Source organism: Brassica napus, chromosome A3 (genome assembly GCF_020379485.1).
Source record: "Brassica napus cultivar Da-Ae chromosome A3, Da-Ae, whole genome shotgun sequence".
Lineage (NCBI taxonomy): Eukaryota > Viridiplantae > Streptophyta > Magnoliopsida > Brassicales > Brassicaceae > Brassica > Brassica napus.
This window is the reverse complement of record NC_063436.1, coordinates 4,017,083-4,043,883: the sequence shown is the minus strand read 5'-3', so window position 1 is coordinate 4,043,883 and position 26,801 is coordinate 4,017,083. Positions and strand designations below refer to the sequence as shown.

Here is a 26,801-nt window from a genome sequence, read left to right as displayed (position 1 = left end):
CCATCAATATATAATAATCAAGTAGATTCACTTACTTTATTTACTAAGATGATTAGTATTACTTCATTATTTTTTATATTTTCGTACATCCCATATGATATTAGTACCGTATATCCTACTATATAAAAGGAGCTAAATCATTGCTTCCTAAGCCTATCCACATATGCACAAATATTCATGACCAACCAATATGCCAGGTCATCACGAAGTAGGCTTGCAATTAAAAAAAAAATTCAACAATTCGCAGCCCATTAGACCCATCTCCTAGCCCACTCCCGAGCCACTCTCTCATAAGTATAATCCCGTGTTCTAAACATCCCGTGTTAAATTTTTTAAAACACTTATATCTTAGAAATAGTTTAGAAAATATGTTTATATAAATGTTTTTTTCTTGAATAATATTTAATTAATTTTTTTTGTATCTTTTTAACTTTTATAATAAAATTATTGTTTTCAGATAACAACAAAATATATATAAGAATTATCTTATTTTTAAATTTTTTTATAATTTTTTATATTATTTTAGAATCAAATATTTAATATTAATATAACATATAAATTTTATATGATTAAAATAAATTTTTTTTTAATTATATATAAAATTTATTAAGGGTATTGTTTTAATTAACACATTAGCGAATAAGTTAGAAATTAATAATAAATCAATAACCTATCTGAAAGTCTAAAACCTAATAAAATATGACAAATAAGAAAAACAACTAAATTTTAATATAAAATAGAAATTTAATATTATTAAAATAAAATTCATTTTTTAATATATATATATAATATTAATTAAGGGTATTTTTTAAATTAATAAATTAGTGACTTAGCTAAAAATAAATAATAAATCAATAATTTAGCTAAAACCTAATAAAAACATGACAAATAAGCAAATTTACTAAAATTATGGATAATATAAAATATGATTGATTCTTTAATACAAAATTAAAATAAGAGTTTTGTTAAATAAAACATAAATTTGCCGTATCGGTGTTACAAAAAAAAAATCATTAATAGTGTCGTAGGAATTATGTCTTTCTCATTATCGAATAAAATTGAAGCAGAGTGTTGGAGGATAGATCAACGTATAGACGAGATTATGGAGATTGATATGGGAGTTGAGGTAACGGACACACCTGTTCCTCCGTAAAGAAACGCTCCTGCTAGACATCCTGGATAAATGAAAGAGACATATTTGGACTTAGCTTTGTGTTAATGGATGGTGATTTTTCAATGCTGTTTGGAGCAAGGGCCGATATACACGCACCAAATCACCACTGCAAGCGGAAGCTGAAGGTTTACTATGGGCAATGCAAGTGATACTGAAGTTTGGACACAGAGAGATGGTCTTTCAATCAACTGTGAACAACTGGTTATACTCATTCAAAAGGAGGAAGATTAGCCTGCATTGGACTCAGAGCTCGACGAAATACAGGCTGTATCCAAAGAATTTTTTAAACTTTCTATTGCTTATATTTCTAGATCTTTAAAATTCCGTATGAATAGCCTAGCAAAAAGTGTCCGATCACGCGCATCTCGATCAGCTTTTGTAAACCCTTTTGCACCAAGTTGGCTAGCCCCACAAGCTAGCATGAGGGTGCCAAAAAAGAGAATAAAATTGAAAGTGAAACTAAATATTCCAATGAACAAATTTATCAGAAGTCCATATTTATGTGGATGTCTATATGGGACAAACAATTTTTTAAGACAATTATAGAATATAGTCACGAAAATCAATCCTAAAATATATAATTTAAAAAAACTATTTAAACTAACCATCAAAATTTTCAATATTACACCAAATAAGAATATAAAGACCAACTATATTCTCTTCGTGTATAATGTGTTGTAGTAAGATTCAAAAAAATTAACTTACTTTACAGTAAGGAAAAATTAGATTTTTAATTCCAAATTTACAGTAAAAATATGACATTTTATGAAACTAAACAATTGACATAATAGTACAAAAATATGAAAAAAATTCAAAATACTATCCGCGCGTAGCGCGGACAAGGACCTAGTATATATAATACTCGTCTGTACCAGCACTTTTTCTTTAAAATTTGTATGTAACGCTAAGAAAATTCTTACTCCAGGCCTTTTAAACCGCAACAATTAATTTTGCTAAAATAAATTACTAAGACTTGTAATTTTATAAACTACTCGGTAAGAATTTTTTTTAAAACAATCTAAAAATGATTCATCATAGATATCATATATATATATATATATATATAAAACATGCTAGATAAATATATAATAACTAAAAAACTATTGCGGTTTATATAAAAAAAAATTAAAATAGATAATGAATTTTTCATTTTATATATATTAAATTATATATTTAAATAAATTTATTTATATATTAGTTAATATATTTTGCCGGGTAAAAGATATTTATGGATCCGCCGCTGCTTCTAATCGTTGCTTGCAATCGTAAGAAGCGGTCACGGAATGAAATGATATTGTCACACATTTGTGAAATATTGGTAACAACAATGTCATTCCTTGTCCAATATGAGATTACCGTGAGTTTATTGATTCCAAGTATAAACGCAGATATCTATAAAACTTTATATAGAGACACTGCACCAGCCATGTTTCATTGTAAAGTGTAAACCCATAACAGGTTAGTAAAGCCACCAAGCCGTGAATTATAAGAAGAATCTGATGTTAAGGGAGGCAGTGTGAAAAAACTTTATTATTCATTAACATTGCACCAACTATGTTTCCTTGTAGGTAAAGTTTTAAAGGTGGCAAAAAAGAACAGCTACTGATAGAAAATAATAAATGGCTTTTTCCCTTCACGCTTGTCCTCCGTAATTGTTTCATTCTCATCCGGAGACCCAGCTAAAACATGTTCAACAGGTGGAAGAGTTGGTCCACATCACCTCCTTCAGCAACAACTAACATTATTTACCCCAGCTGTTCCCTCAATGAATTCAGTTATCAGACCATCATGTATTCAGGTTGGTTAGTCTTCACAGCTCCAGCTCCAGACATGTCGTTACCAGGATGGTTATCACCTCCCTGCAGATAAACAGAAACAAACGTGTGCAACAGACAAGTAGTGGAGTTGAATTCAATAACTGTCAATAGTTGTCCAAAGTTTGGTTGGTGGTCACTGGTGGCTATCAAAGTAGTGGATTTGAATTCAATAGTTGTGTTTACATGTTGTTACCAGGATGGTTATCACCTGTCAATTTTCAATTAACGCATACTTGTCAATTCTGAGCCACATGTTCAAAACTGCAGTTGAAACGAAGCTGTCAATTTGCAAGTATGCCATTATACTTTCTGTGGTCTGTGTTCTGTGTCACGTCATTGAAAATGGTCTTGATGCCCTTCACTTCACCAACCAAAGAATAGTAAAAGAGGTAGGTATCATCAGTTTCGAGAATCTAATGGACAGACCTCGTAAATCAGTGTTAGTATTAGTTGTAGGAGAAACTGGTCATACGTACATAACCTAAACATCTCGTGAGGCATTAGGTTGATGGTTGCTGCTAGCTCAACGAATTTGGTGTGTTATGTGAATCCTAAGTAAACATGGCACTACAAAAGACTGTTCGAAATGAGCAAAACCAAACGTTAGAAACCAAAATATATGTATTTGTGGAAAGGGTTAGTCGGAGGAAAATGGTGCTTACATTCTCATCAATCAGTTCCCCGCTGGCCTCCTAGAACTTGAGGAGACAAACCTCCTCGGCAATGTTAGAGCATCGGTTCTCAAATCGGCAAGGAGAGTGTATGAATTCGCCATCAGAATCGGTTGCTAGGAAATAGTATGTTTCTGGATCTCGTTTGGGTTGTACTGTGCATCATAAGAAAATCCGATATTTATAGCAGAAGTTTCCGCCGGTGGTTACAGTGGAAAACAAAGAGGTAGATCGAATTCTTCAAGTGGGAGGAGTGAATTAATCAAGGAAAAACTCGGAGTAAAGAATGGATTAAAAGATTGGTGAGGCGTTACAAAGATCAATCGGCGCTTTAAGTTTCTGTGTATTTCCGTCGGCTATGTCGCAGACGTAAGGAGAAGAAGCAGGAACAAACATAATGCCAGGTGGGCTACTAAAAGATGTTCTAGGGACTGGGCTAAAGAACTGGGTTCAATATGAATTTGTAACAAAAACCCAAATTCGAATAAGTGGTATTAGTGAAATGAGTTGTGCAGAAGTCAGAACTGCTCTAGTTTGGTGACACGTGGCGAAGAAAGCCCCACTCTCCTTGAGGACGTGGAGGAAGGAGGTTAGAGAAAACTCTAAATTATTATTATAGATAGATGTGCTTAAGCTTTCATATTATAACCTCTTCATCTAGCAGAACTCACATTACTGTAAACATATATTATTACATTTTTAGTTAGGAGAAGCTATAACTTTTGTTGACTGATCTGATCACACGTAAAATAGACAAAGTATGTATGTTTGGATCTCTCTCCCCTCAGCACAAATCAAGAGAAGTTTGGACTTGGACCCACGTAAGATAATGGGTATTGTAATATAATGGGCCCGAGTAATTAGATGGGCTGTCAAAAAGCCTTATAAAGGGTACAGTGATAACTAGGGTTTTAAACACTCCTTGTCCCCTTTTAATAGCTCTCTCTCTCTTCGTTTCTCCAACTCCTACCGGCGCAGCTGAAAACTTCATCTCGCGGAAGAGGCAACCATGGGTACGCTCTCTCTTCTTCGCTTCTGTCTATCGTATTGCATTTCGTGACGCTAGAATCTAATATGTAGCTTGATTCTGTGTTAGGTATCTCTCGTGACTCCATCCACAAGAGACGTGCCACTGGAGGCAAGCAGAAGCAATGGAGGAAGAAGCGAAAGTAAGCTTTTCGTTTCATTTTCATATATATTCAGATCTGTGTTGAAACGATGAAGTTAAGAGCTGAACGTTTTAGCTTATGCGATGCTGTGATCTGTTAATCCGTTGATTAGCTGAACGTTTGAATTATTAAATCTTTTAGGACTTCGAAATGCTAATCTCATTTAACTCTAATGGAACTAGTACTCGTGGTCATAGTATGCAACATTGGTTTATTTTATTTATTTTGCTCTGTAATTGATTGTAACAGTTGTGGTACGGTTGATATATTGATTGTAACAGTTGTGGTACGGTTGATTTCTTTTTATTGTAACAATTGTGGTACGGTTAATTGATTTTGATTGTAACAATTGTGGTACGGTTAATTGATTTTGATTGTAACAATTGTGGTACGGTTGATTTTTTTTTTTTTGATTTGTGATACTTTGTGTGTTTTGGTTAGGTACGAGATGGGAAGGCAGCCAGCCAACACCAAGTTGTCCAGCAACAAGACGGTGAGAAGAATCAGAGTCCGTGGAGGTAACGTCAAGTGGCGTGCGTTGAGGCTCGACACCGGTAACTACTCATGGGGAAGTGAAGCAGTTACCCGCAAGACCAGGGTTCTTGATGTTGTCTACAACGCTTCCAACAACGAGCTTGTCCGAACTAAGACTCTTGTCAAGAGTGCTATTGTTCAGGTTGATGCTGCTCCTTTCAAGCAGTGGTACTTGCAGCATTACGGAGTTGAGGTTGGTCGCAAGAAGAAGAATGCTTCTGCTGTTGCTGCCAAGAAGGATGGAGAGGTAAACGATTCTTTTCTGTTAACTTATATTGTTTTGGAGTCTGTTGAGTAGGATGAAGCTTATGATTATACTCTTTAATGTTATAGGAAGGTGAAGAAGTTGCTCCAGCTGCTGCCGCTCCTGAGGAGACCAAGAAGAGTAACCACGTCTTGAGGAAGATCGAGAGCCGTCAAGAGGGACGCAGCCTTGATTCCCACATCGAGGACCAGTTTGCCAGCGGAAGGTTGTTGGCTTGTATCTCATCTAGGCCTGGCCAGTGTGGACGTGCCGATGGGTAATCATTTCGTTCCCCTTGATCCATTTTTGTCATTGTTTGAAATTTCTTTGATTCATTGTCTTTAACTTGTAAATGTTGTTTTGTGCAGATACATTCTTGAAGGCAAAGAGCTAGAGTTCTACCAAAAGAAGATTCAGAAGAAGAAGGGAAAGGGTGCTGCTTAAGAGCTTCACTTCTTTACTTCGAAACTTTTTTTTGTATTATCTTCAAACAATGTTTTGAGTTTCAGTTTCTACTACTGTCTGAGAACTTATGTTTTTGGATTAGCTTTCAATGATATTTCATAAACTCCCCCATCAGTTAATTCTTCTACAATGTTTTTGTCTATATATTTAAACTTTTGAACTACTACCACATTTCATCTTTTTGGATAGTGCTTAAAACCAGTTTTTCTTCGACCAGTCTTTTTCTTACGAACAAGCACCTATAAGAATTCCGTGTACATTTTCTAACAACTACAGAGGAAGACAATTCGTAAAAAAAATCAATTGATGACAGTTTACCAATTAGCCGAAGCATAAGATTTTTGGAACCATGTTATGAAATCATAGATACATATGTCAACAAGGTATTTGTTTGTTCGGTGGGGCATGGACTTGGTCACTTGGCGAAGATGGCTGTGTTCGTGAGCGAATCAGATGACACTGATTACGAAGGATTGCTCGGAGGGATTCAGAGGGGGTGTCTTCCAGCGCAAGCAATGCCTTGCATGCTAACCGGAGCTCACGTTTTCTCCTTAGAGAGCAACTGATTCGTGATGCCCTGAAGAAACTAGAGCGTCTCAAGGAGTGAAACTCTGAAACAAGAACCAACACATCCCCTATCAACAATGATGTTGGTGTGGTACAAATGTAAACTTGTTTTTTTCATAGACCACATGGTTTGGTTTGTTTCTTAAATACTTCGTCGTACATAATCTGTGGGAAATGAAATAGCGAACTCTCCTTATGGTTGTCCTTTTGACACCCACTTTGATCTACTTAACTTGTGCAAGTATCTATAATACAAACCATTTTAAAGCTTTTTTTTTATCATATTAGTTAGGCCACATAGCAGTTATCCTAAATTAAAGGTTATTTTAGATGTTGACCTAGTTGTCTTTAAAAGCTAATGTAATTTTCTTCTCAACTATATTTAACAAAGACGAGCTAGGTATCTTATAAACTATTTTCCAAAAAATCTAGAAACCTGATTTGGTTCTGCTGGGGTGTTTCAGGAGTAAATCTCCTTTGGGAAACGTGGAAGGCCGATTAGCCGTTCCTTGTTAATGTTTTCCCAAAATGGCTCTACTCTTTAGCAGACACAAATCTCAAAAGACCATAAGCAGTAACCATGTCATTATCTATTTTAATTGTAGATGATCAAACTGTCATACACAATTGTCCAAAACAACAAATAATGATTTCGAACCTAAAGTTGGCCAAAATATTTTGATGGAGTTTTCATTATAATTTTGTAAATTGTACACGTGACAACAAAAATTAAACAAAAGAAAGTTATGAATTTTGTTATAAGAAAAAAGTACTGTACACTGAGGTATTTGATAGTTACAAACTTACAATGTTTAAAAATCCTTGTGTAGATATTCTCATCTAGTCGATGTCAAAAAAAAAAAGATATTCTCATCTAGTTAATAATGCTTGATTTGTTTTCCAAATTAATTATACATTGGAACTCCATTAGCTTTACTAATTTTCTTATAAAAAATTGTCATCTAACTAATTTACTTCACTATTTATTGAGGCATTTTTGAACAATTATTGATGCATTTACAATTACTAGCTGAAATTGACACTAGAAACCTTTTGCAACAATTTTTATTAGAATCGTTTATACAACAACTTCCATCTACTATTTTCATTATAATTTTGTTTTTAAAGCAAGATGTAAGCATGAATGTTTCCTAATCAATATTCCTTTGTCAAGTAGTCAAAAGTAGTTTCACAGAATCTATCCTCAGTCAATTGTTAACCTATTATCTTTTGTTTATTTTTATATCAAGCTTTGTATTTTTTTTTTGTTTAAAATATCAAGCTTTATATTTTGGATGTTATTTCTCCATACTTGATGAAGCTGCAAATGTTCTAATATACCCAATATTTAAAGTCAAGTAAACAACAAACCATTAAACCTTTTTTTTTAACCATTAAACCTTAATTCACAGAGAATTTGTTGTTGAATAAAACCAACCGAAAGAGTACTAATTTACTCATTTGTCTTATTTCTTTCTAAACGATCAAGACCATCCGGTGGGTACAAGCCATTACTCATGTATATAAGAGGCACAAGCCGGTAGTAAAATCTGAGTCGGTCGGTCTTAAAATCGCATAGATTTACTCTGTTCGTACTCAAAAGATTTCGCGTATCTAGAAAACGTTGCAGTGTGAAAACAAAAATCACTTTCCGTGTAAAAATAATATGAAATGAAAAGTAAGAGAAGAATTTATTGATAACCTAACTAAGAGCATGAATATCGGTGTCCCTGGACCGATATCTTAGCCTTTTTGGGATTTAAATTAAATGAAAAAGGCCTAATAATGCTTGGGACGAAAGATGAAAGTCCCCGGTTAAGAACTTTTTTGGTCGTGTCCTTAGGAACATGTGGCATCAAACATTCACGTTTCTTTCTCTCTCTCTCGACGGATCAACTTTTCTCCTTCTCTCGCGAAAGGTCGATGACTCCGGCTCTCTCTGTTGTTTGTGGTGAGAAGAAAGAAGAACCTGACACCAAGGCTGTTGGATCGTCGGCGGCAGGGGATGATGTATCTTCTCCGGTGGATGATGTTCAAAAGAAGATTCGACATGCTGAGAGGTTTGGAGTTTCGGTGAAGCTAACCGAAGAGGAGAAGCGCAATTCTCGTGCTGAGATGTTAGATTAGGGTTACGAAAGGCGGTGGTGGCGCAGTCGTACGCAAGGATCTTAAGGGAAGGGGAGAATATTTTGATTAATCATATGACGGGGAAGGAGTATAGGCTTAAGGCGATTGGTGATGTCGGGCCTGTGGTTGATGCTGGTGGTATCATTGCGTATGCGAGAAAAGCTGGGATGATTCCTTCCGCAGCTGCTTGATTGATTTCTCTGTGTCAGGTATGAGAGATGAAGATTGCTAATTTTTGGAATGTGATTGATTTCTTATTGTCTACGGAGATCTTCTTCATCTCCAGATCTCGAATCGGTTTGTATATCTCTTCCCATGTTTTGCTCTGTTTTGAGCTTTCTTCAGATTCAATCATATATATAGTTTAGTATTCAAATTTTTCGTGTTAGATGGATGGACTTAGATTGGTTAAACTCGTATCATTACATCATCTTTATATCTCCCTTACATAGTGGCTTCAATGAAAATGATTTTTATTTTTTTTTGAGATTTGGCAATGGTAGAGAGCTGTGTTAATGTTTTATGAACTTAAAGTTTCACACTTTTAATTTGAATTCAAACTTGTATTTCAGTGGGAGGACTTGGGTAGCCAGATTGAGAATTTTGATTGTTCCGAGTTCCCTACGGTAATAAGCAAATATTATTATATCAGGCTTTCTTGGAAGCTTTGGGTGTCTCCATGTACTTAAATATCTTTCCTTTTTACCTTTGATAAGAGAATTGCTGGAGAGATCAAATCATTCTCAACTGAAGGATGGGTTGCTCCAAAGCTTTCCAAACGGATGGACAAGTTCATGCTCTATCTTCTCACTGCTGGTAAGAAAGCTTTGGCTGATGGTGGTGTAACTTCTGATGAAGTAATGGCTGAGTTTAACAAAGCCAAATGTGGAGTTTTGATTGGCTCTGCAATGGGTGGCATGAAGGTACACTCTGAAGCCAAAGATTGGGGAATTATTTGCTAATCGTTGCATCTCTAACAATCTGGTAGTGATACAGGTCTTCAATGATGCTATTGTAAGCGCTGAAGATCTCTTACAAGAAGATGAATCCTTTCTGTGTACCTTTCGCCACAACAAACATGGGTTCTGCTATGCTTTCTATAAATTTGTCTTAGGATCTTTTTATTACTTGTCATACAAGTTTGTGTCATGAACTCAACAATTAATTTACTAAGAGACAACTAAAAATCCCACCAGTAATCACCATTTTTACAAAAAGTCCTTAACAATGTCCTAATCTAAAAATAACAATAAAAAACTCTAAGGACTTAAAACTAAGGACAATGGATAATCATGCTCTAACAACCAAAAGATGAAAAACACGATACCAACTTCTACCTGCATTCTAAAGTTTCTTTAAATGTTGTAGCTGTCTCCTTTGCATTTCCCATCTTCTCTCCTTATTTCTCTCCCTCACTCCTAAAACTTAAATTCACATTTACATATATTAGTTTTTTTTTCATTTATATATTTTCCTCTCATCTCAGATCTTCTTTCACCCTAGCTCTTCTCTTTTCCATTGTTCTTTGGATCAAGAATCAAGTACTATTGTCTTACATAATCGACATAAGAGCTCTTATGGACCAAGATGGTCCGAACTACGAACCAGAAACGGTGCCGTGCAGCAACAGCAGTTGCAAGAGCAAGATTGTTCCTGGAGATGGAAGCAGCGGTCCGAAGAAAATAAAATCTCAGAAGACAAGAAAACGACGAGAATTGATGTCGTATAGTGAGCTTCCGGAGTACATGAAGGATAACGAATATATATTGAATTATTACAGAGCTGAATGGTCCATTAGAGATGCTTTCTTCAGCGTCTTCAGTTTCCACAATGAGTCCCTCAACGTCTGGACGTTAGTAATTTTTATTTTGTGTTAAAGTTTCACTTTTAGTTTCGATTATATTTATTTAATTCTGATGAAACGAATTTTTTGGTTGGACAGACATTTACTTGGTTTCATTTTATTTGTGGGACTAACCGTAGCTAACATTATGCATCACGATAAATTCTTCCCCGTGGTACGTCTCCTTTAATTGATATAATCTTTTTGTATATAACGAGATCGATGTTCATACTGAATCTATGTTTAGTCTTTCGAGGTCCACATGCAACCAGTATATTAATTTTTTGAATCATTCACGTGGGAGTAAAAATAGATGTACCTACTTGGTTTTGAGTCTTTTGACTAACATTTAACATATCTTTAATTTCAAATGAATCTACCACCGATACTATATTCATATTCCTCCGTTTTATTGTGATGATTATGAAACGATATATTGGTTGTGAATTAAAAGATGAATTACCTATCTTTTAAAATATCACAAATACATGTTATTTTATATATATAGTAGCTTTTGTTTATATTTTAATCAAAGACAACAAATTGTAGTTGTTAGATTTGAAACCAACTCAATATTAAACATATGGGAAAATTATTCGAAAGATACTAGAGATCCATGTGAATCGAGAACGTAAACTCTAACATGTCTTTGAATATTTTGAGTTCCCTATATACAATGTTAATTATTTCTAATAAAAACTAAATATAGATGTTATTCTTAAAACTAAATATAGATGTTATTCTTATATAGGATGCAAAGAGTCCAGGGAATGTAACAAGATGGCCATTTTTCGTCTTCTTAGGAGGCTCAATGTTCTGCCTTCTCTCAAGCAGTATTTGCCACCTCTTCTGCTGCCACTCCAAAGACCTTAACGTCTTCCTCCTCCGCATAGACTATGCCGGTATCACTGCCATGATCATCACTTCTTTCTTCCCACCAATCTACTACATCTTCCAGTGCACTCCTCGTTGGTACTTCATCTACCTCGCAGGCATTACCTCTATGGGAATCTTTACGATCATCACACTCTTCACTCCATCACTTTCCTCTCCCAAGTACCGAGGTTTTCGAGCTTTGCTCTTTGCCTCCATGGGGCTTTTCGGGGTCGTGCCTGCTGTCCATGCGATAGTGGTCAACTGGGAAAACCCGCAAAGGAACGTGACACTCATGTACGAGCTGGGCATGGCAGTGTTCTATCTTGTTGGGACAGGGTTCTATGTAGGTAGAGTACCTGAGAGGCTTAAACCTGGATGGTTTGACCGAGTAGGACATAGTCATCAGATCTTCCATGTGTTCGTTATGTTGGGTGCTTTGTCCCACTATGCAGCTGCTCTTCTGTTCTTAGACTGGCGCGACCATGTTGGTTGTTAAACCATGATATATTTTGTAGTAGTTCTTTTGAAGATTTTTTTTTTAATTATTAGTGTGTTTGTATCAAACCCATTCGTTGTTAAATTAAATTGTAATTCGACTTGTGCTATTTTATTGAATAGTATGATTTTCAGAAGTGCTGGATATGCTACTTTGAAGAGGACAGTAAATTAAATTTTGATGCAAAGTTTACTCTGCTTTGCTGTAGCCTGTAGGTATATGTTTTACTCTGTTATACAGTGTCAGTTGTAAAACTCTACTACTCAGCTGACTGATGAGATGAAAACAAAAGACCAAAGCTTGACTCTGAAAATTTGTGGACCTAAACCCAGGAACGTGACTACCCTTTTAATTTTGACTTCTAGTCATTGGCCTCAGGTCCCCTCTCCAATCATCTCTCTCTTCTTATTTGTTGCTATGGAATTTAACTTCTACCTTTTATTAATGTTAAAAATATCTCTATGTATAATTTAGGTTTATAAATAACTAAGAATATAATATTTCCATACAAATTTTAAAATAACAAATACCAGTTTTTCTATTTGTCAACTTATATTAAAATATCAGTATTACACTAATCTTACTTCTTCTTTTTTTACTAGGTCTGGACATATTTCCCGGATATGAAGATCTAAACCGGTACCGATCCAAAAAATCGGGTTTTGTGTCGAATCCGGATAGGGTAAAATACCCGATTGTGTATGCTTTCATTTATGTTTCCGGTATCGGATCAGATCAGATATTATCCTGGATCCAAACAACTATCTGAAAGTACCCAATTTTTATGTCATTGAGGCATTAAACATAGGTTCAGATGTATTCCTCTTGTTAATGTCTGAAATTTCTGTGATTATGCTATTGTTACATAAAGTAGGTGAAATGCGTTTAGCAATATGGAAGAGGGGATGACATTAGAAACCAAATGTTGTTGATTTTCTTTTTATGCATTTTCTTATGGGTTTTATTTCAACTATTCTTTAAGTTTCTTTACTTGTTCGAATGATGAATTATTTTCTTTGTTCGGAATGTTAGATTTGTTGTTTGTTTGAAGTTTATTTAAAAATTATTTTATTTGGTTTCATAGTTCTCTTATTTGTGTCTTACTTTAAATTGTTCGGATAAGTCGGATTAAAAATAAGTATTTTCGGTTATGAATGGATAAAATCAAAACAATCTGAACTGGAACTGTTTTTTTCTGGTTCTTTCGGATATATCCGATAATATCCGGATCCAGCAAGTACCGAACTGAATCGATATTTATAATTACGCGAACGGTACCAAATTTCCTATATCAAAATATCCGACCCGATCCAGTACATGAATGCCCAGACCTATTTTTTTACTATTTTCCTTATTATTTAGAATAAAATGAATTATGTTTTGCCTTTAGCCCCTAATGTTTGTAAGCACGGCACAGCGTAAACCCTTTTCAAATTCCGGAAGCCACATGTCTTGGTGATCTTGCCGTGAGACTTGGTGCATGCAAATCATTGACAAATTTCGCGTAAATTCAGCACACTTAATTTTGGCTCAATTAGCGTTAAGTTTTATGTCCGTTTAAAACCTATGCTAATACCAATCCAAATTTGAATATCCTGCCTCTAACCGGTTATAGCTGTTAACGGTGGTGTTAGACAATGCCAAACGCGGATTTCTTTGAAAGTGAAACATTAACTTCAGATTCGGGTAAGCATTTTCCAAAGCAATAAATACAAAATTAATATTATTAGCCTCCCAATAACTCTATTATTTTTTTTTATCTCAAAAGAATAAATAACTCTATTAGTATTCGGTATATTTTCTAAAATATATATATATAAATATATATATATATATATATATATTTTTTTTTTTCATTTTTAGCCTTATTTTTACCTTAAATTGTTTTGTTTGTGAGTCTTTTAAATGACTTTGGTTATCTCATTGTAATATGTTCTAAAGAATTAACTATAAATGGTATTATATTTTTTTAATAAAAATATTCCTCTAATACATAAATACATGGCCCAAATGTGTCACTGATCATCATCTCATCCCAAGAAACTAGTAATAGTAAAGAAAAAAAAATGAAACACTCAAATTTCGTTTCTATGAAATTCTCTCTAGCTACTGCTCTTCTTCTACTGATCATTCTTCTCTTTTATCAACATCTCTCATCTCTAAACCTAAACTTGATCACTCTCTCATCTTTATCCCATGCTACATCTCTCGCACCGTCTCCTTCACCGTCCATGTCCATGGAGTTTAGCATTCTTTCATCAAACGTCACATTAACTCCGGGTGCTCAAAAGGTTTGTTATCAGTTTTTTACTAATCCAAATGATTTTATTCAGTTATCTATGGATTCGTTTCTAAATGTGTAATTTTTTGCGATAAAAAGAAAGAAAAGAAGAGGAATAGAATTGAGAAAGGTTTAGCGAAATCAAGAGCGGCAATACGTGAAGCCATGACGTCGAAGAAGTATGCATTTGAGAAAGAAAAAACTTTTGTTCCTCGTGGAACCGTTTACAGAAACGCTTATGCATTTCACCAGTAAATTTCTTTCCTTTTTCTACATTTCTTTTCTTATTTTTTCTCGCTCTTTCTCACTTTTTAGAGTTTCATTTTCCATTGATAAAAAAAATAGTTTCATTTTCCACCATTTTCTCTTATTTAAAAAAAAATTGAAACTAGTAACTAATTAATAAGAGTTGACCAATTAAACTATAAAGTAAAATAATTAAGTATTGAACTATATATATTAGCAATTGAAAAAAAAAAATTCTATGTATAGTTTTCAAAGAAAATAAACTTTAAGATAAAGATATGACATTTTTTACATTATCAGTTTTATTTAACTGTCGTCTTACTCGTTTCTTATAAATTCCTAGGTTTCGTAAGTGTACAATAGGAGTATCAATTTTCATATAATTAGTAACCCTTTAATCCCTCCTTAATTCTTTCTCATTTGAATTTTCATTAAAAATGACTTTTCATTTGATATGCATTACATACAATTTGTAAAGTCTTATGATGTATTCAAATTCTACAAAAATATCCCATTAGATATTCATATATATATATATACTAATTAATTTACATATGTATATAGATATGTATTTGACTCTTTCGAGTAAATTTTTTAATGGAAGTCCGTACAAATTTGATTTTCTTGGTTTACTAACTCGTTGGCTTTGGGAAACGAGCGATCGGGTCTAGTTTTAATTCTTCCTCGTCTCTTTGATCTCTGCATCTCGTTAAACTGGAGACTGATTTACCTAATTAATTAAGTAGTAATTAATACTAATGCAGGCAAGTATTAATATACTTTTTCCTTTGATTTGGTTTCTTATATTAGCACACACACAAAATGAAGGTAATAGAAACTAAAAAATCGAATACGAAAATGAAAATTCCCCAAACTTTGATGCATATTATACCTCCATTAATAATTACGTATAAACTATTGCATTTAAATAAATTTCGAAATAATTACGTAAAATCCATAAACATTGCATAAACTTCGAAAATGTATGCAAATTTCATTCAGTTGATTGATAAATGGTTAGTCTTATTCTATGATTGTATTTACTTGTGTAGCATAGAGTCAACTTAGCAATGGAAAAATTAGTATTCACGAAACGTAGCGCATACTTAAAGCTTGCTTTGGTATTTGTAGTCTCACATGTCTCGGTTACCTAATACCTTCGAATTGCAACCTAATACTTTTCTTATTGACTTTTAAATCAGGTTTCTTTGCACGTTGCTTAGTCAAATTATTCCCGTTTTATTTTCTTTAATAAAATATAATTAATTACTCTTAAGTACATAATTTTTTTTAATGGAATGCTAATTTCATATATTAATTAAGACCGCAAATAAATACTTTAAGAATCAAATTATAGTATTTCCTATGAACTAATTCAACCAAGCCAACTAACACTTTCTTTATGGAACTGCTCAGAAGCCATATAGAGATGGAAAAGAGATTCAAAGTGTGGGTGTACAAAGAAGGAGAGACACCGTTAGTACATATAGGTCCAATGAACAACATATACAGCATCGAAGGCCAATTCGTGGACGAGATGGAAAGAGGGATGAGCCCATTCGCGGCTAGTCACCCTGACGAGGCTCACACCTTCCTCCTCCCGGTTAGCGTCGCCAACGTCGTTGAGTACCTATACCACCCGCTCGTGACCTACTCAAGAGAACAACTTCATAAAGTGTTTCTTGACTACGTCAGTGTCGTGACTCACAAGTATCCTTATTGGAATAGAAGCCTCGGAGCCGACCATTTCTTCGTTTCTTGCCATGATTGGGTTCGTTTTCTTCATAAAGTTATTTTTCTCAGTGTTAAAAATGATATAATTTTTTAAAAGTTTTTTTTTATTAAAAACTTATTTTAAAAAAAAAAAATTAACCAAACTTTATTGTTTACAGTATCATATATTAAATAATTTTAGAGACACTTGTACTAATTTGCTTTTCTTTTGAGAAAACTTATACTAATTTGTTTTTTTTTTTTGAGAAACTACTAATTTGTTGTTGTAGAATTTTTTTTTTTGCTATTAAAAACTTTTAAATTTTTTTTTGCCTAAAGTGCCTAAAAAACTTTGAGCCGGCCATGCTTTCACCCTCAATGTAATAATAGTTTATGCTTCCAAAGTTCAAAAAAAATTAATTAATTTTTCAGTGTCAAAAAATGATTTATTTTTTTAAAAAACATTTTTATTAAAAAGTTAAATATATTATTTTTAAAAAATTAACTACCTTTATTGTTTACAGTATCGTATATTAAATAATTCACTTATACTAATTTGCTTTTCTTTGAGAAAACTCATACTAATTTGTTTTTATTTTTTGTTTGAGAAACTCAGACTAATTTGTTGTTGTAGAATATTTTTTTGTTGTAGAATATTTTTTTGTTATTAAAAACTTGTAAAAAAAAAATCGAAAAAACTCGTAGAATTTTCTCTCATCTCTCTCTTCCATCTCTAGAAGACTCAAACTTTCAGATCTCGCACTGCTCCGGCGTTGAGAGGCCGGACCCGCGTCCGGTGCACGTTAGCCTCGACGCCGGAGGCTCCCTCTCTTCCTCTTCTCTGTTTTCCCTTTGCTTCTCCGCTGTTCCGCCCTCCCTCTCGCCTTGCTAGTGGTTTCTGTGTCTGAGGCTTTCCTAGATGCGCCTTCGCTGCAGAGAAGATCCGTTCTGGTGTGAGTCCTTTAGCCATGGAGTCACGGCGCGGTTGGCTTGGGTGGTGCTGTCGGAGGAGTCGGCGTTTAGGGTTTCGGAGGCGGTCCCTTAAGCTGTCTCTAGGGTTTGGCGGCGCGTGGAGGCGTGAGGCGAGCATCTACTTCAGATCTGAACTTTGGTCTTCGGGATCTGAGTTTCTTTGGGTTTGCGGTGTTGCGATGGAGACGACGGTTCTTGGCTCTATCCTTGGTGTCTTGGAAAGGGCGGGCCCAGTTTGTTCTCTGTCTTGGGAGTTTTGGAGCTCTCTTTAGCTCGTTAGCGCGCTTAGCCAAAGGCGGTGGTGTGTACCTCTGTTTGCGGTGGTGGCTCGTGGTAGTTCCGGTGGCGCGGTGTCGGTTCCGGTCGTCTATGGCCGTTCCGAGGCGTTGTTGCGACCTCCCTCCCTTTCCGCCTCTCTCTTCCTCGCTCGTGTTCATGTTTGACCTCTGAAACTTTGTCGACTGGTTTCGTTGGTCTCAGCTTGTGGTGTTCTTCGTTTGATTGCCTTGTTGTCACCAGGCGCAATCTTGACAGTGATAGGCTAATCGCTTTAGGTTCTCTAAGGCGGCGGTTGGCGATGATCATGAAGACTTCGTATAGTCTGCGGGTCCTTGTGTATCGTCGGTGGCTCCTTCCGGTGCGACAATCATCCCAGTGCTGTGACCTCCACTTGGTTGGTCATGGTAGAGTTGGCGCACTAGTGCTTTTTTGCAGGTCTTCAAGCGTTTTCATGTTCACGAGCAGCTGCTTCCCGTTCCCGGCTTCTTGCATACCGTTCTTAGTATGGAGATCTTAGTGTCTCTATGCCATTGATCGGTTAGGCGTTCTTGGAGAATGTATAGCGGGTGATGGAGCGTTTTTAATGGGTTAGTGTTCTATCTCCCTTCTTCGATTACGTCTGCGCGTTATGGAGGTGAAAGTTACAAGCTTCGAGGAGATCATCGAGACCTAGCTACTCCGGAGACGACATGGGAATTCCCGGCATCCGAGGTAACGAGGAGAACCTCACCTTCCTGTGATCATCGCTTACGGTAGAGAACAGGAATCGATACTTAGTGTTTACTAAAAACAGATTAGCGGAATGTGCCGGGTTTAGTGGGCGGGCGAAGCTAGTTGTTGTAATACGTAGACTTGGGTACTTTTGTTTGAATCGAGCTTGTAACCGTAACTATTTCCCGGTAAAGCGGGTCTTTTTATAATATTTAAAAAAAAAAAAAAAAAAAACTTGTAAAAAATCCTGTCCAAAGTTGTCTAAAAAACTTTGAGCCGGTCCTACTTATCGTGTCTAACACGCAACATTTATAAAACGTCTTACAGGCACCAGAGGTTTCGGGATCGGATCCGGAGCTGCTGAAAAACATGATAAGAGTTCTCTGCAACGCCAACACATCGGAAGGTTTCATGCCCCAACGAGATGTCTCAATCCCGGAGATCAACATCCCCCTGGGCCAACTGGGCCCACCTAGGTTATCCAATTCTTCCGGCCATGACCGACCCATCCTTGCTTTCTTTGCAGGCCGCGTACACGGCAATATCCGCAAGATTCTACTGCAGCATTGGAAAGACAAAGACGATGAGGTCCAAGTCCATGAGTACTTACCAAGAAAGGAAGACTACTTCAAGCTCATGGCCAAGGCAAGGTTCTGTCTCTGTCCTAGTGGCTACGAAGTGGCTAGCCCTCGAGTCGTAGCAGCCATTAGCTTAGGTTGTGTCCCTGTCATCATCTCTGATCACTACGCCTTGCCCTTCTCAGACGTTCTTGATTGGAGTAAGTTCACCATTCATGTCCCCTCTGAGAAGATCCCAGAGATCAAAACGATACTAAAGAGCGTGTCGTTGAGACGCTACAAGGTGTTGCAAAGAAGAGTTTTGCAGGTCCAGAGACATTTCGTTATCAATAGGCCGTCCCAACCGTTTGACATGCTTCGAATGATTCTTCACTCCGTTTGGTTGAGAAGGCTAAACATGAGGGTGCATGTGTGATTGATTCTACACAACTCTGTTTTTAAAAGAAACTTTAGGGAATAAATATTGTATACGACACAAACGTGAACAGAACAGTTTACATGTAATAATATTACATTTAAAATATAGTTTTGAGTCTTTTTCGGTTTAATAAATTGTTTTTGATCACTCTTTTTTGAACTAAAGGCTTGTGTTTGATCACTCTCAAGGCATCTTGTCCTAAGTCCTAATAACATTATACAACTTGAATGTGATCCAAAAAAATTCTAGCACGGAGGCCAATTATAACTTTTCAAAAAGAAACCTCCCGAATCACGTATTGCTTAGTAAAGAATAATTAGTTTTCACACACATGCAATAATTAAATAGTTTCAAACGTTTAGTTTGGCATACAACACAACCAATACATAGAGGTTTCATAAGCAAACAACACACATATAAGCTAAATAAAAGTCTGATAGAGACACACACATTCATAAAGACAAAGAGCCACGAATTAGATAGTAGACTGGTAATGAGATTGCATCAAATCTCTAATGATCAATCGATGACCAACGACATAATCTTTTCCTGAAGATTTGGCTGAATCGGCTGGACTCTGTATCCAAATTGTCCATCATGATCCCTCATCATCATACCTCTTGCATTGCTAGCTATAGCCATCTCCTGTTGTTGCTGCATATATCAAACCCAACAAACATACTAATATATATATTATTAAACCAAATCAATAACGCTAAAGGCTTCAAGGATATGTGACTTTAAATGTACCAGCTGGAAACTGAGTTGCCGATTCTCCTCCGCCAACATTTTTTCCTGCCACAGAAAATGTTTGATGTAACTGTAAGCACTAATTAATAATCAATCTGAAGGCTAAATAGTAAGGTATAGAAATTTGTTTATATGGTCACATTTCTCCTTTTCGTCATGAGGTACTCCATCTGAGACAAACAGACCATACAAGAGTTGTTGAATATGAATGTACGAAGAGATGTATGAATGAATGTACAGATATATTATTCATGCCTGGTGGTCTCGGACTTTGTCGAGGCCATGTTCAATGGCATGCTCTACGGCCATCAGGTTTTTTAAGTTGAGAGACTGTATATCTTCCCCCTTCAAGTGCCTGTATATATTCAAGACTTATATGCATTTCTCATTTATATTGATATTTAACATTTTTAACCAAGCATTTTATATATACTAGTGCAAAGATGTGGCCAAGGGTGAAGATTGACCTGAGCTCAAGTTGCAAGTTGTCATTCTCTTTCTTGATCCTGTCAATCTCATTGCTGAGGTTCTGGAGACCAAAATTATTTGGAAGTGTATTAGATGAGCAAAATTGGTTTTTAAGAATTTAGATCAAACTAAAAATTCCCTTGTCTATACACTAGACATAAAATATGTCTTAAAAAGAAACTGGAGACTCAGATCTGGTTATGCATGACGATCTCTATATGCTCATGATTTATGCATATAAATACATATATATTTATACACATTCACGCTTTATGTAAAAAGTATATATATGCAGATACACAGATATTACTAGGCAGTCACTTAAATGGCTTACAACTCTATGAAAGCTTATTACTGTATAGAGATATATATGTCATTTGTGAGAACAAAACCTATCGTCCGAACTAGTTAATAAAAATATAATATTTTGACTAGACCTGTTGTAAAAAAGTCTATTCAACAGTACTTCCCAGTTTTTAATTAGTTTCGAAAAATCACAAATGTAAAATCGGTAAACTGTTCAGACATTTTCATCAGTAATATCACTCCCCAGGTTTTTTATCTCCATAATAATGACCTAATAATGAAATTACTTATGGATCTAACACACTTAAGATTGTCTTTTATGGTTTCAAAATACAGGTTGTGAATGCAATATGTTTTTTACTCTAGAATATATCCATCAAGAGCTTTAAAACTAAGCACTAATAAAAGAAAACAATGGAAAGAAGAGAATAACTTCCATGTTTTGTGGCTCCATGTCTTGTTTGAGTACAAGAGAATCAATAAAGAGGCTTGATAGGCTTAACACACAAAAGAAAGCTTTGTAGATCTGCATCTAGGGTTCATGGTTTATCTTTTTGACATATTTTAGGAAAATATAAATAAAGAATCAATTTCATTATATGTAGCACAGAATATTTGTTTGAGACAAAACACTAGAGTAGATCTGCGTCTAGAGTTGAAGATTCAAGGGATCTGACATGTTTTAGGCAATGAAATTCATGAAAATCAATGGTCATAGAATATTTTTTGAGACAATCAAACTTTAGATTATACCAAAGAGAGAGTACCTCATGCTTAGCATCCCATAGTTTCTTGCCAGATAACTTCTGGTATTGGTCTAACATAGCACCAAGGTCCATGGAAGGACAACAATAATCAGTCATCTTACCATTACTTGCAAAGACTATGAGAGCAACTTTTGCATCGCAAAGAACCGTGATCTCTTTGGCCTTCTTCACCAACCCATTCCTCCTCTTTGAGAACGTCACCACTCTGTTGTTTGCGTTCTCTATCCTCTTTATCTCTATCTTCCCTCTACCCATTTTTTTTCTCTCTCTTCTCAGTTTTAGGGTTTGCTATGAAATTGTTAAGATATGGAGGAGAAGATATGTGGTTTATATGAAGAAGAAGATAGGGAGGAGCATTTGTCTCAAAGGAACATTGATGAGAGAGAGAGAAAGTGTTTGATTAATGTATAGATGAAGAGAGACCTTTGACAGTTTGGGATGGAAAACAAAGCTACTTTCTTGATGGCACAGTCATGGAAGGCTTGTTTTTGTGGTTCTCTTATTTCACTTAGTCATATAGCCAACTCTATTTTCTCTCCTTTATACACTACCAAAAAGAAAACAAAACAAAACTTTGAACTAACGTGTAGAACAAATGAAATAAAGTTGAAACAAAATTAGTTGATTTGCTTAACACTCTTTCCCTGTGATTGATGTTTATTGCTTTCATTTGATTTGATCATCTCTGTCTATCTCACTTGCTTCATATAATGTGTCGTTTTAACCTCTGGTCTTATCCTTAGTATGTTTTCTTGGCTGGACTGTAGATTGAGACTAATTTGAAGCTGATAAGTGATAACAAAAAGGAAAAATAAGTTATCTTCAACAATTTTCATATATATGAATCATTTTGCAACTAAATATCCATATATGTCTATATAGCAATTTAACCCTATATTAAATAGAAGAAACATAATTTTTATTGCAACTTTGTAGATTAAACCATGACCCCTGTCGAAATTAGGACTACTACTTTTTTTACTGGTTCCTTACTTTGGTAATTCCAGGACTTGCTATTTCAAGAACTCTATGTCATATATAGGTCTTATCGAATATCGTAGCTACCCCATATTAATCAAACTTTTGAAATTATTAAAAATGAAGATATTATGTTGACAAAGAAGTGAGTGAAATAAATATAGATTAGTTAAATCCAGATTGATATGAAAGAAAGTAACAAAAGAAAAGAAGCAGTGAAATTACCAAAGACTTTGGTATAACCATTGGGATTTTGGAGTTATCATGCTAAAATTAGTATGGGAGAAATGTAACTGGTTGTGGAAAACAAAACAAGTTTCTGGTTTTCTGATTCACTTCAACAGGCCACGTGTCGAAGTCTTGTTGGAAGTTTGTGGTCTTATGACAACTTGTGTGGTAGAGACCGTTTATATGTGATACTGGCGCCGACCAAAGTATCAAATGTCACTGTATAAGGTCGTTATACTATTAGGTGTTTTGTCGAGGATTTATAGCTCTAAACAAAAATTAATCACTGTCTGAAGCTCGTTTACTTGTACATGTTCTTACATTATATCCCTTGTTCTTGCATAACCCACAAGCATATGCTCTCTCACCAACACCATCTTCATCACCACCCTCGCGGGTTTTACTCTGGCCAGCTTCTAGCATGTTCTACTATTGTGACCACTCTCACCGCATTTTCCACACTGATAATACCTAGTGGAAATGCCTTTAGTGACCATTGGTTTCGACTTAGGACAGGTTCTTAGGTTATGGCCTTTCCCTCCACAAACCCTACATTTAAATCTTCCTGTCCGCAGTTCTTCCAGTAGAATTTCGTTCGTTGATAACACAATGCTTACCATACGTTCTTGTCTGTGACATAAATAGGTTAGTTGATTCCCCTGCTTCAGAGCTCTTCATGTAACCAGAATTTTCAAAAACGACGCCTGAAAGGTCGTGAATAAGGAGACATGATGGCGCTCTGGCGAGATCTTCTATTGGGTCTAAACGGGAATCACAGTCTGAAACCCATATAATTGGACAGTTTCTTACATTATGTCCCTTTTTTCTTGCAGAACCAACATGCATATGCTCTCTCACCAACACCCTCACTTGGTTTCACTCTGGCCATCTTCCGGCATATTTCTATTGTCACCATTCTCACTGCATATTCCACATCGATGTTACCTTGTCGAAACGCCTTTGGTGATTATTGATTTCGACTTAGGACAGGTTCTTGGGTTATGGTCTTTCCCTCCACAAACAAACCTTACATCAAAATCTTCTGTATACATTGGTGTCCAGCTCTGGACAGTAATGGCGTCTATGGCCTTCATGTCCGCAGTTCTTGCAGTAGAACTTCGTTCGTTGATAACACTATATGCTTACCATACCTTCTTGTCTGGGACAAAGATAGGTTACTCGATTCCCCTGCTTCAGAGCTCTTACCAGAATTTTCAAAACGACCCCTGAAAGCTCGTTGTGAACAGGGGCGAATCCAGAATAATTTTCTTGTGGGTGCAAAATTTAATAACGCAGTAAGGAAGGTTCAAACTTGAGACATTAAGGGGTGCACAAGACAACTAAACCATCTTATCTAGCTGATTTCTTTGTACTTTTACATACAAAAAACTTAATATTCATAAAATTACGGGGGCATGTGCCACCATAGTGGTAGCTCTGGCTTCGCCCCTGGTTGTGAATAAGGAGACATGATGGCGCTCTGGATCTCTATTGGGTCCAAGAAGTCCACCATCTCCCTTGCTAAGAAATGTGGTTCAACAGATAGAAGGAAACCAAGAAAAAGTCAAAAGGCAGCATATAGTAATGACTTTCATTAATAAACTCAGATTTGCAAAATGTTAACAAGACCTAGATGATCAACATTATGAATGTTTAAAGAAAACAACTCCAGCAAAAGTCGAGACAAAGGTGTTCAACTGCATAACTACATACTCATGTGTTCTTCTGTTACCTTGCGTATTACACAATCTTTAAAACCAATAAAAAAAAAAGAGGGAATAAAAGAAAAGCCCTAAAAAAGACTTTCCATAAGCTTCAGATCCTCTACATAATCTTGAAAGATATTAACTATAGGACGGTCACACTTCAATTCTTGCAACCCTTGTATCTCAGTTCTTGCCACCAAAGTCTTCCTCTCAACATTGTAGTAAAAAACATAAAAAGGGTCTGAGAACTTGCATGGCGACAAGATAATATCACATGTACGAGTCATTCCAACAATTTGAAAATTTTCGGTACACGGATGCTTCCACGAAACAGGCAGTTCATATATATTTATTGACCATTTATTTATCCCATCAGCATCTTCTAGCAACCACATGTAGAGAGTTCGTTCATTGTTATCTGTAAACTGAACCATACCTAATCTACCCTTGTAGTTTATCAAAGTAGAACCTCTTCTATGCATGCTTTCAAAATCTATATCGATAAATCTGAACTTCTCAGATTTAACATCAAAGCAAACTATCACAACCTCATCTCCTGACCTGCTGATATCAATGCAAGCGAGGTAATACAAAACCCCATTTATGCAAATCATATGACGATGAGTGCAGTAAGGGTACATAACATAATGGTATTCGCATTCGATCTTTCTCCATAAAGGTTTTCCAGTCTCCAACGTCAGAACCCAAGCCCGGTTGCTGTTGAAGTAAGAGGGTATGCACAACAATTTGAATTTTTTTTCGGTCGGCTCATACCCACAATACATTACTGGATTATTTAAAAGCGATTTCGGTAGTGTAAGAAGCTCTCCAGTGGAGGGATTACAAATCACCGGCTCTGCATAATAATCACCTTTGCCATCTGTACAACATACCAGTCGTCCGTGGAGGAGCGATGAGGTTCTTTCATGATGCTTCCAGGGATGCGTTTTATACCACGTGGCTACAACAGAAGAGTTGGCATGTGGGTTTTGAGTGATCTGAGGTGTAGAGAAGAACAATATCTTGCTATAACTATTAACGGTGAACAAGAGGCGTGGACGATTCGAGGACTTGGTGAGAAACAGTTCGGTGAAATATGGACTGCTGCCAAGTATGGATGCCCATGATTTCGAAAGGCAACGAAACCTAGCTACATGCTTCAACGGTAGTCTCGAGAATATATCGATAAGAAGATCAACTGGGATTATTGGTTTTGTGTATTGTCTTTCGTCGGTTGAAGAATGTGTAGTGGATCTAGACATGGTTAGGTTATCCTCTGGTACGAGCTGCTTCAGGATATTCATGATCAGAGCACTAGACCTAGATAGAGTCTCTTTTAGGTTAGTAGCCGGGCTCTCTAAAATATATAATAAAAGATATATTATTGTGTTGTATTTGATACAAGACTATAGACTAGCTTTAACATATTGCTAACACCATATAATAATGTAAAATTTCCTAATTCAAATCTAACAAAATATAGTAATAATGTAAATATGCTTAGAATAATATCGGTTTACTCTTCAAGTGTTTCCATTATTCTTCTTGATGGATTCACCAGCTTTATAATCTTGGTCTCACATCTTATGGTCCAGTATATCTACAATATTGTACCATTTCTTCGTTTTCATGTTTTCAACTAAATTTATATAAGGAACGATCTTCAGTCTTAGACTACCTCAAATCACAATACCTCAAAAGTGTTTACAAAAAAAGCTTTGTATAATTAAACTTTGTGTAAACTACTATTGGGCCTAGTATCATCATCTTACTCAGATTCCTAACACAATTTCAACAGGTTAAAGAGGACCTTACATTCAAGAGCTCACTCTCATGGAGAGTTGCAGTGCCTCATTAGGACCCTTTTAAGTGAGAACTTAGTGATTCTTCCTGCTGAGAGCCTAAACGAGAGGTCTATTAAACAGTTTGAACAAGTATTCACTAACTAAAATAAAATGTATATTTCAGACTATTTACCTATCTATCGAATTAAGGATGCGGTTCCTTCTCCATCCTTGCAATCACTAAAATCTACCGTAAGATAGAGAGGCGATCCTAATTAATATGATTTACACTTAACAACTGCACCCTAGCTGATTAAGATGGTCGCACACATATTTTGAAAAACTAGGATACAGTTGAATTATAAAGAATATCTTGCTGAAATGCAGAGGGAAAGTGTTATGTCAAAGACATGCGGGAAGTATACCATAACTTCATTAAGATTATATCAAAAGAAATAAATAGTAGGTGCACACTATGTAATAAATCTTACATGTAATCAGAATTGCACTAGCACACTGGGAGAGATTATTCCTGCTACTATTGTGCTTCAACTGCATCAACTGAGCAAAATAAAAACTAGCATTTAAAAACAAACTGGTTCCTGCATCAGAAGGATATCAAACTAGCAGTCA

General features: G+C 35.7%; 5 protein-coding genes and 1 long non-coding RNA gene across 7 annotated transcripts; 3 read left to right on the top strand and 3 right to left on the bottom strand.

Moving 5' to 3' along the window:
- Positions 1-2,691: 2,691 nt before the first annotated feature.
- LOC106449426 lies at positions 2,692-4,345 on the bottom strand. The gene is made up of 2 exons (XR_007331144.1): positions 3,468-4,345; positions 2,692-3,352 (listed from the first exon to the last, which is right to left on the bottom strand). It is a non-coding gene; the product is annotated as an uncharacterized LOC106449426 (long non-coding RNA).
- A 219-nt stretch (positions 4,346-4,564) lies between these two features.
- LOC106434721 (40S ribosomal protein S8-1) lies at positions 4,565-6,188 on the top strand. The gene is made up of 5 exons (XM_013875579.3): positions 4,565-4,675; positions 4,759-4,831; positions 5,273-5,612; positions 5,699-5,886; positions 5,978-6,188. The coding sequence occupies exons 1-5, from the start codon at positions 4,672-4,674 to the stop codon at positions 6,051-6,053; spliced, it is 681 nt and encodes a 226-aa protein (XP_013731033.2). The 5' UTR covers positions 4,565-4,671; the 3' UTR covers positions 6,054-6,188.
- A 3,962-nt stretch (positions 6,189-10,150) lies between these two features.
- LOC106434710 (heptahelical transmembrane protein 1-like) lies at positions 10,151-12,092 on the top strand. The gene is made up of 3 exons (XM_013875570.3): positions 10,151-10,620; positions 10,711-10,786; positions 11,363-12,092. Exons 1-3 carry the CDS (start codon positions 10,346-10,348, stop codon positions 11,981-11,983), a joined length of 972 nt encoding a protein of 323 aa, XP_013731024.2. The 5' UTR covers positions 10,151-10,345; the 3' UTR covers positions 11,984-12,092.
- A 1,899-nt stretch (positions 12,093-13,991) lies between these two features.
- On the top strand, positions 13,992-19,298 carry LOC111197960 (probable glycosyltransferase At5g20260). The gene is made up of 4 exons (XM_013875524.3): positions 13,992-14,274; positions 14,364-14,515; positions 15,927-16,281; positions 18,513-19,298. Exons 1-4 carry the CDS (start codon positions 14,050-14,052, stop codon positions 19,176-19,178), a joined length of 1,398 nt encoding a protein of 465 aa, XP_013730978.2. The 5' UTR covers positions 13,992-14,049; the 3' UTR covers positions 19,179-19,298.
- A 199-nt stretch (positions 19,299-19,497) lies between these two features.
- Positions 19,498-21,954, bottom strand: LOC106434682 (floral homeotic protein PISTILLATA). 2 transcript variants are annotated; one of them, XM_022712235.2, is made up of 6 exons: positions 21,473-21,954; positions 20,399-20,460; positions 20,187-20,286; positions 20,071-20,101; positions 19,932-19,973; positions 19,498-19,835 (listed from the first exon to the last, which is right to left on the bottom strand). In XM_022712235.2, the coding sequence occupies exons 1-6, from the start codon at positions 21,725-21,727 to the stop codon at positions 19,810-19,812; spliced, it is 516 nt and encodes a 171-aa protein (XP_022567956.1). In that variant the 5' UTR covers positions 21,728-21,954; the 3' UTR covers positions 19,498-19,809. The 2 variants fall into 2 exon arrangements, with proteins under 2 accessions (XP_022567956.1, XP_013730998.1); XM_013875544.3 differs by having other exon boundaries at positions 19,932-19,976; positions 20,072-20,101; positions 21,473-21,908.
- A 2,402-nt stretch (positions 21,955-24,356) lies between these two features.
- LOC106441536 (F-box protein At5g65850-like) lies at positions 24,357-26,682 on the bottom strand. The gene has a single exon (XM_048771663.1). The coding sequence runs from the start codon at positions 25,686-25,688 to the stop codon at positions 24,471-24,473; it is 1,218 nt and encodes a 405-aa protein (XP_048627620.1). The 5' UTR covers positions 25,689-26,682; the 3' UTR covers positions 24,357-24,470.
- Positions 26,683-26,801: the final 119 nt, after the last annotated feature.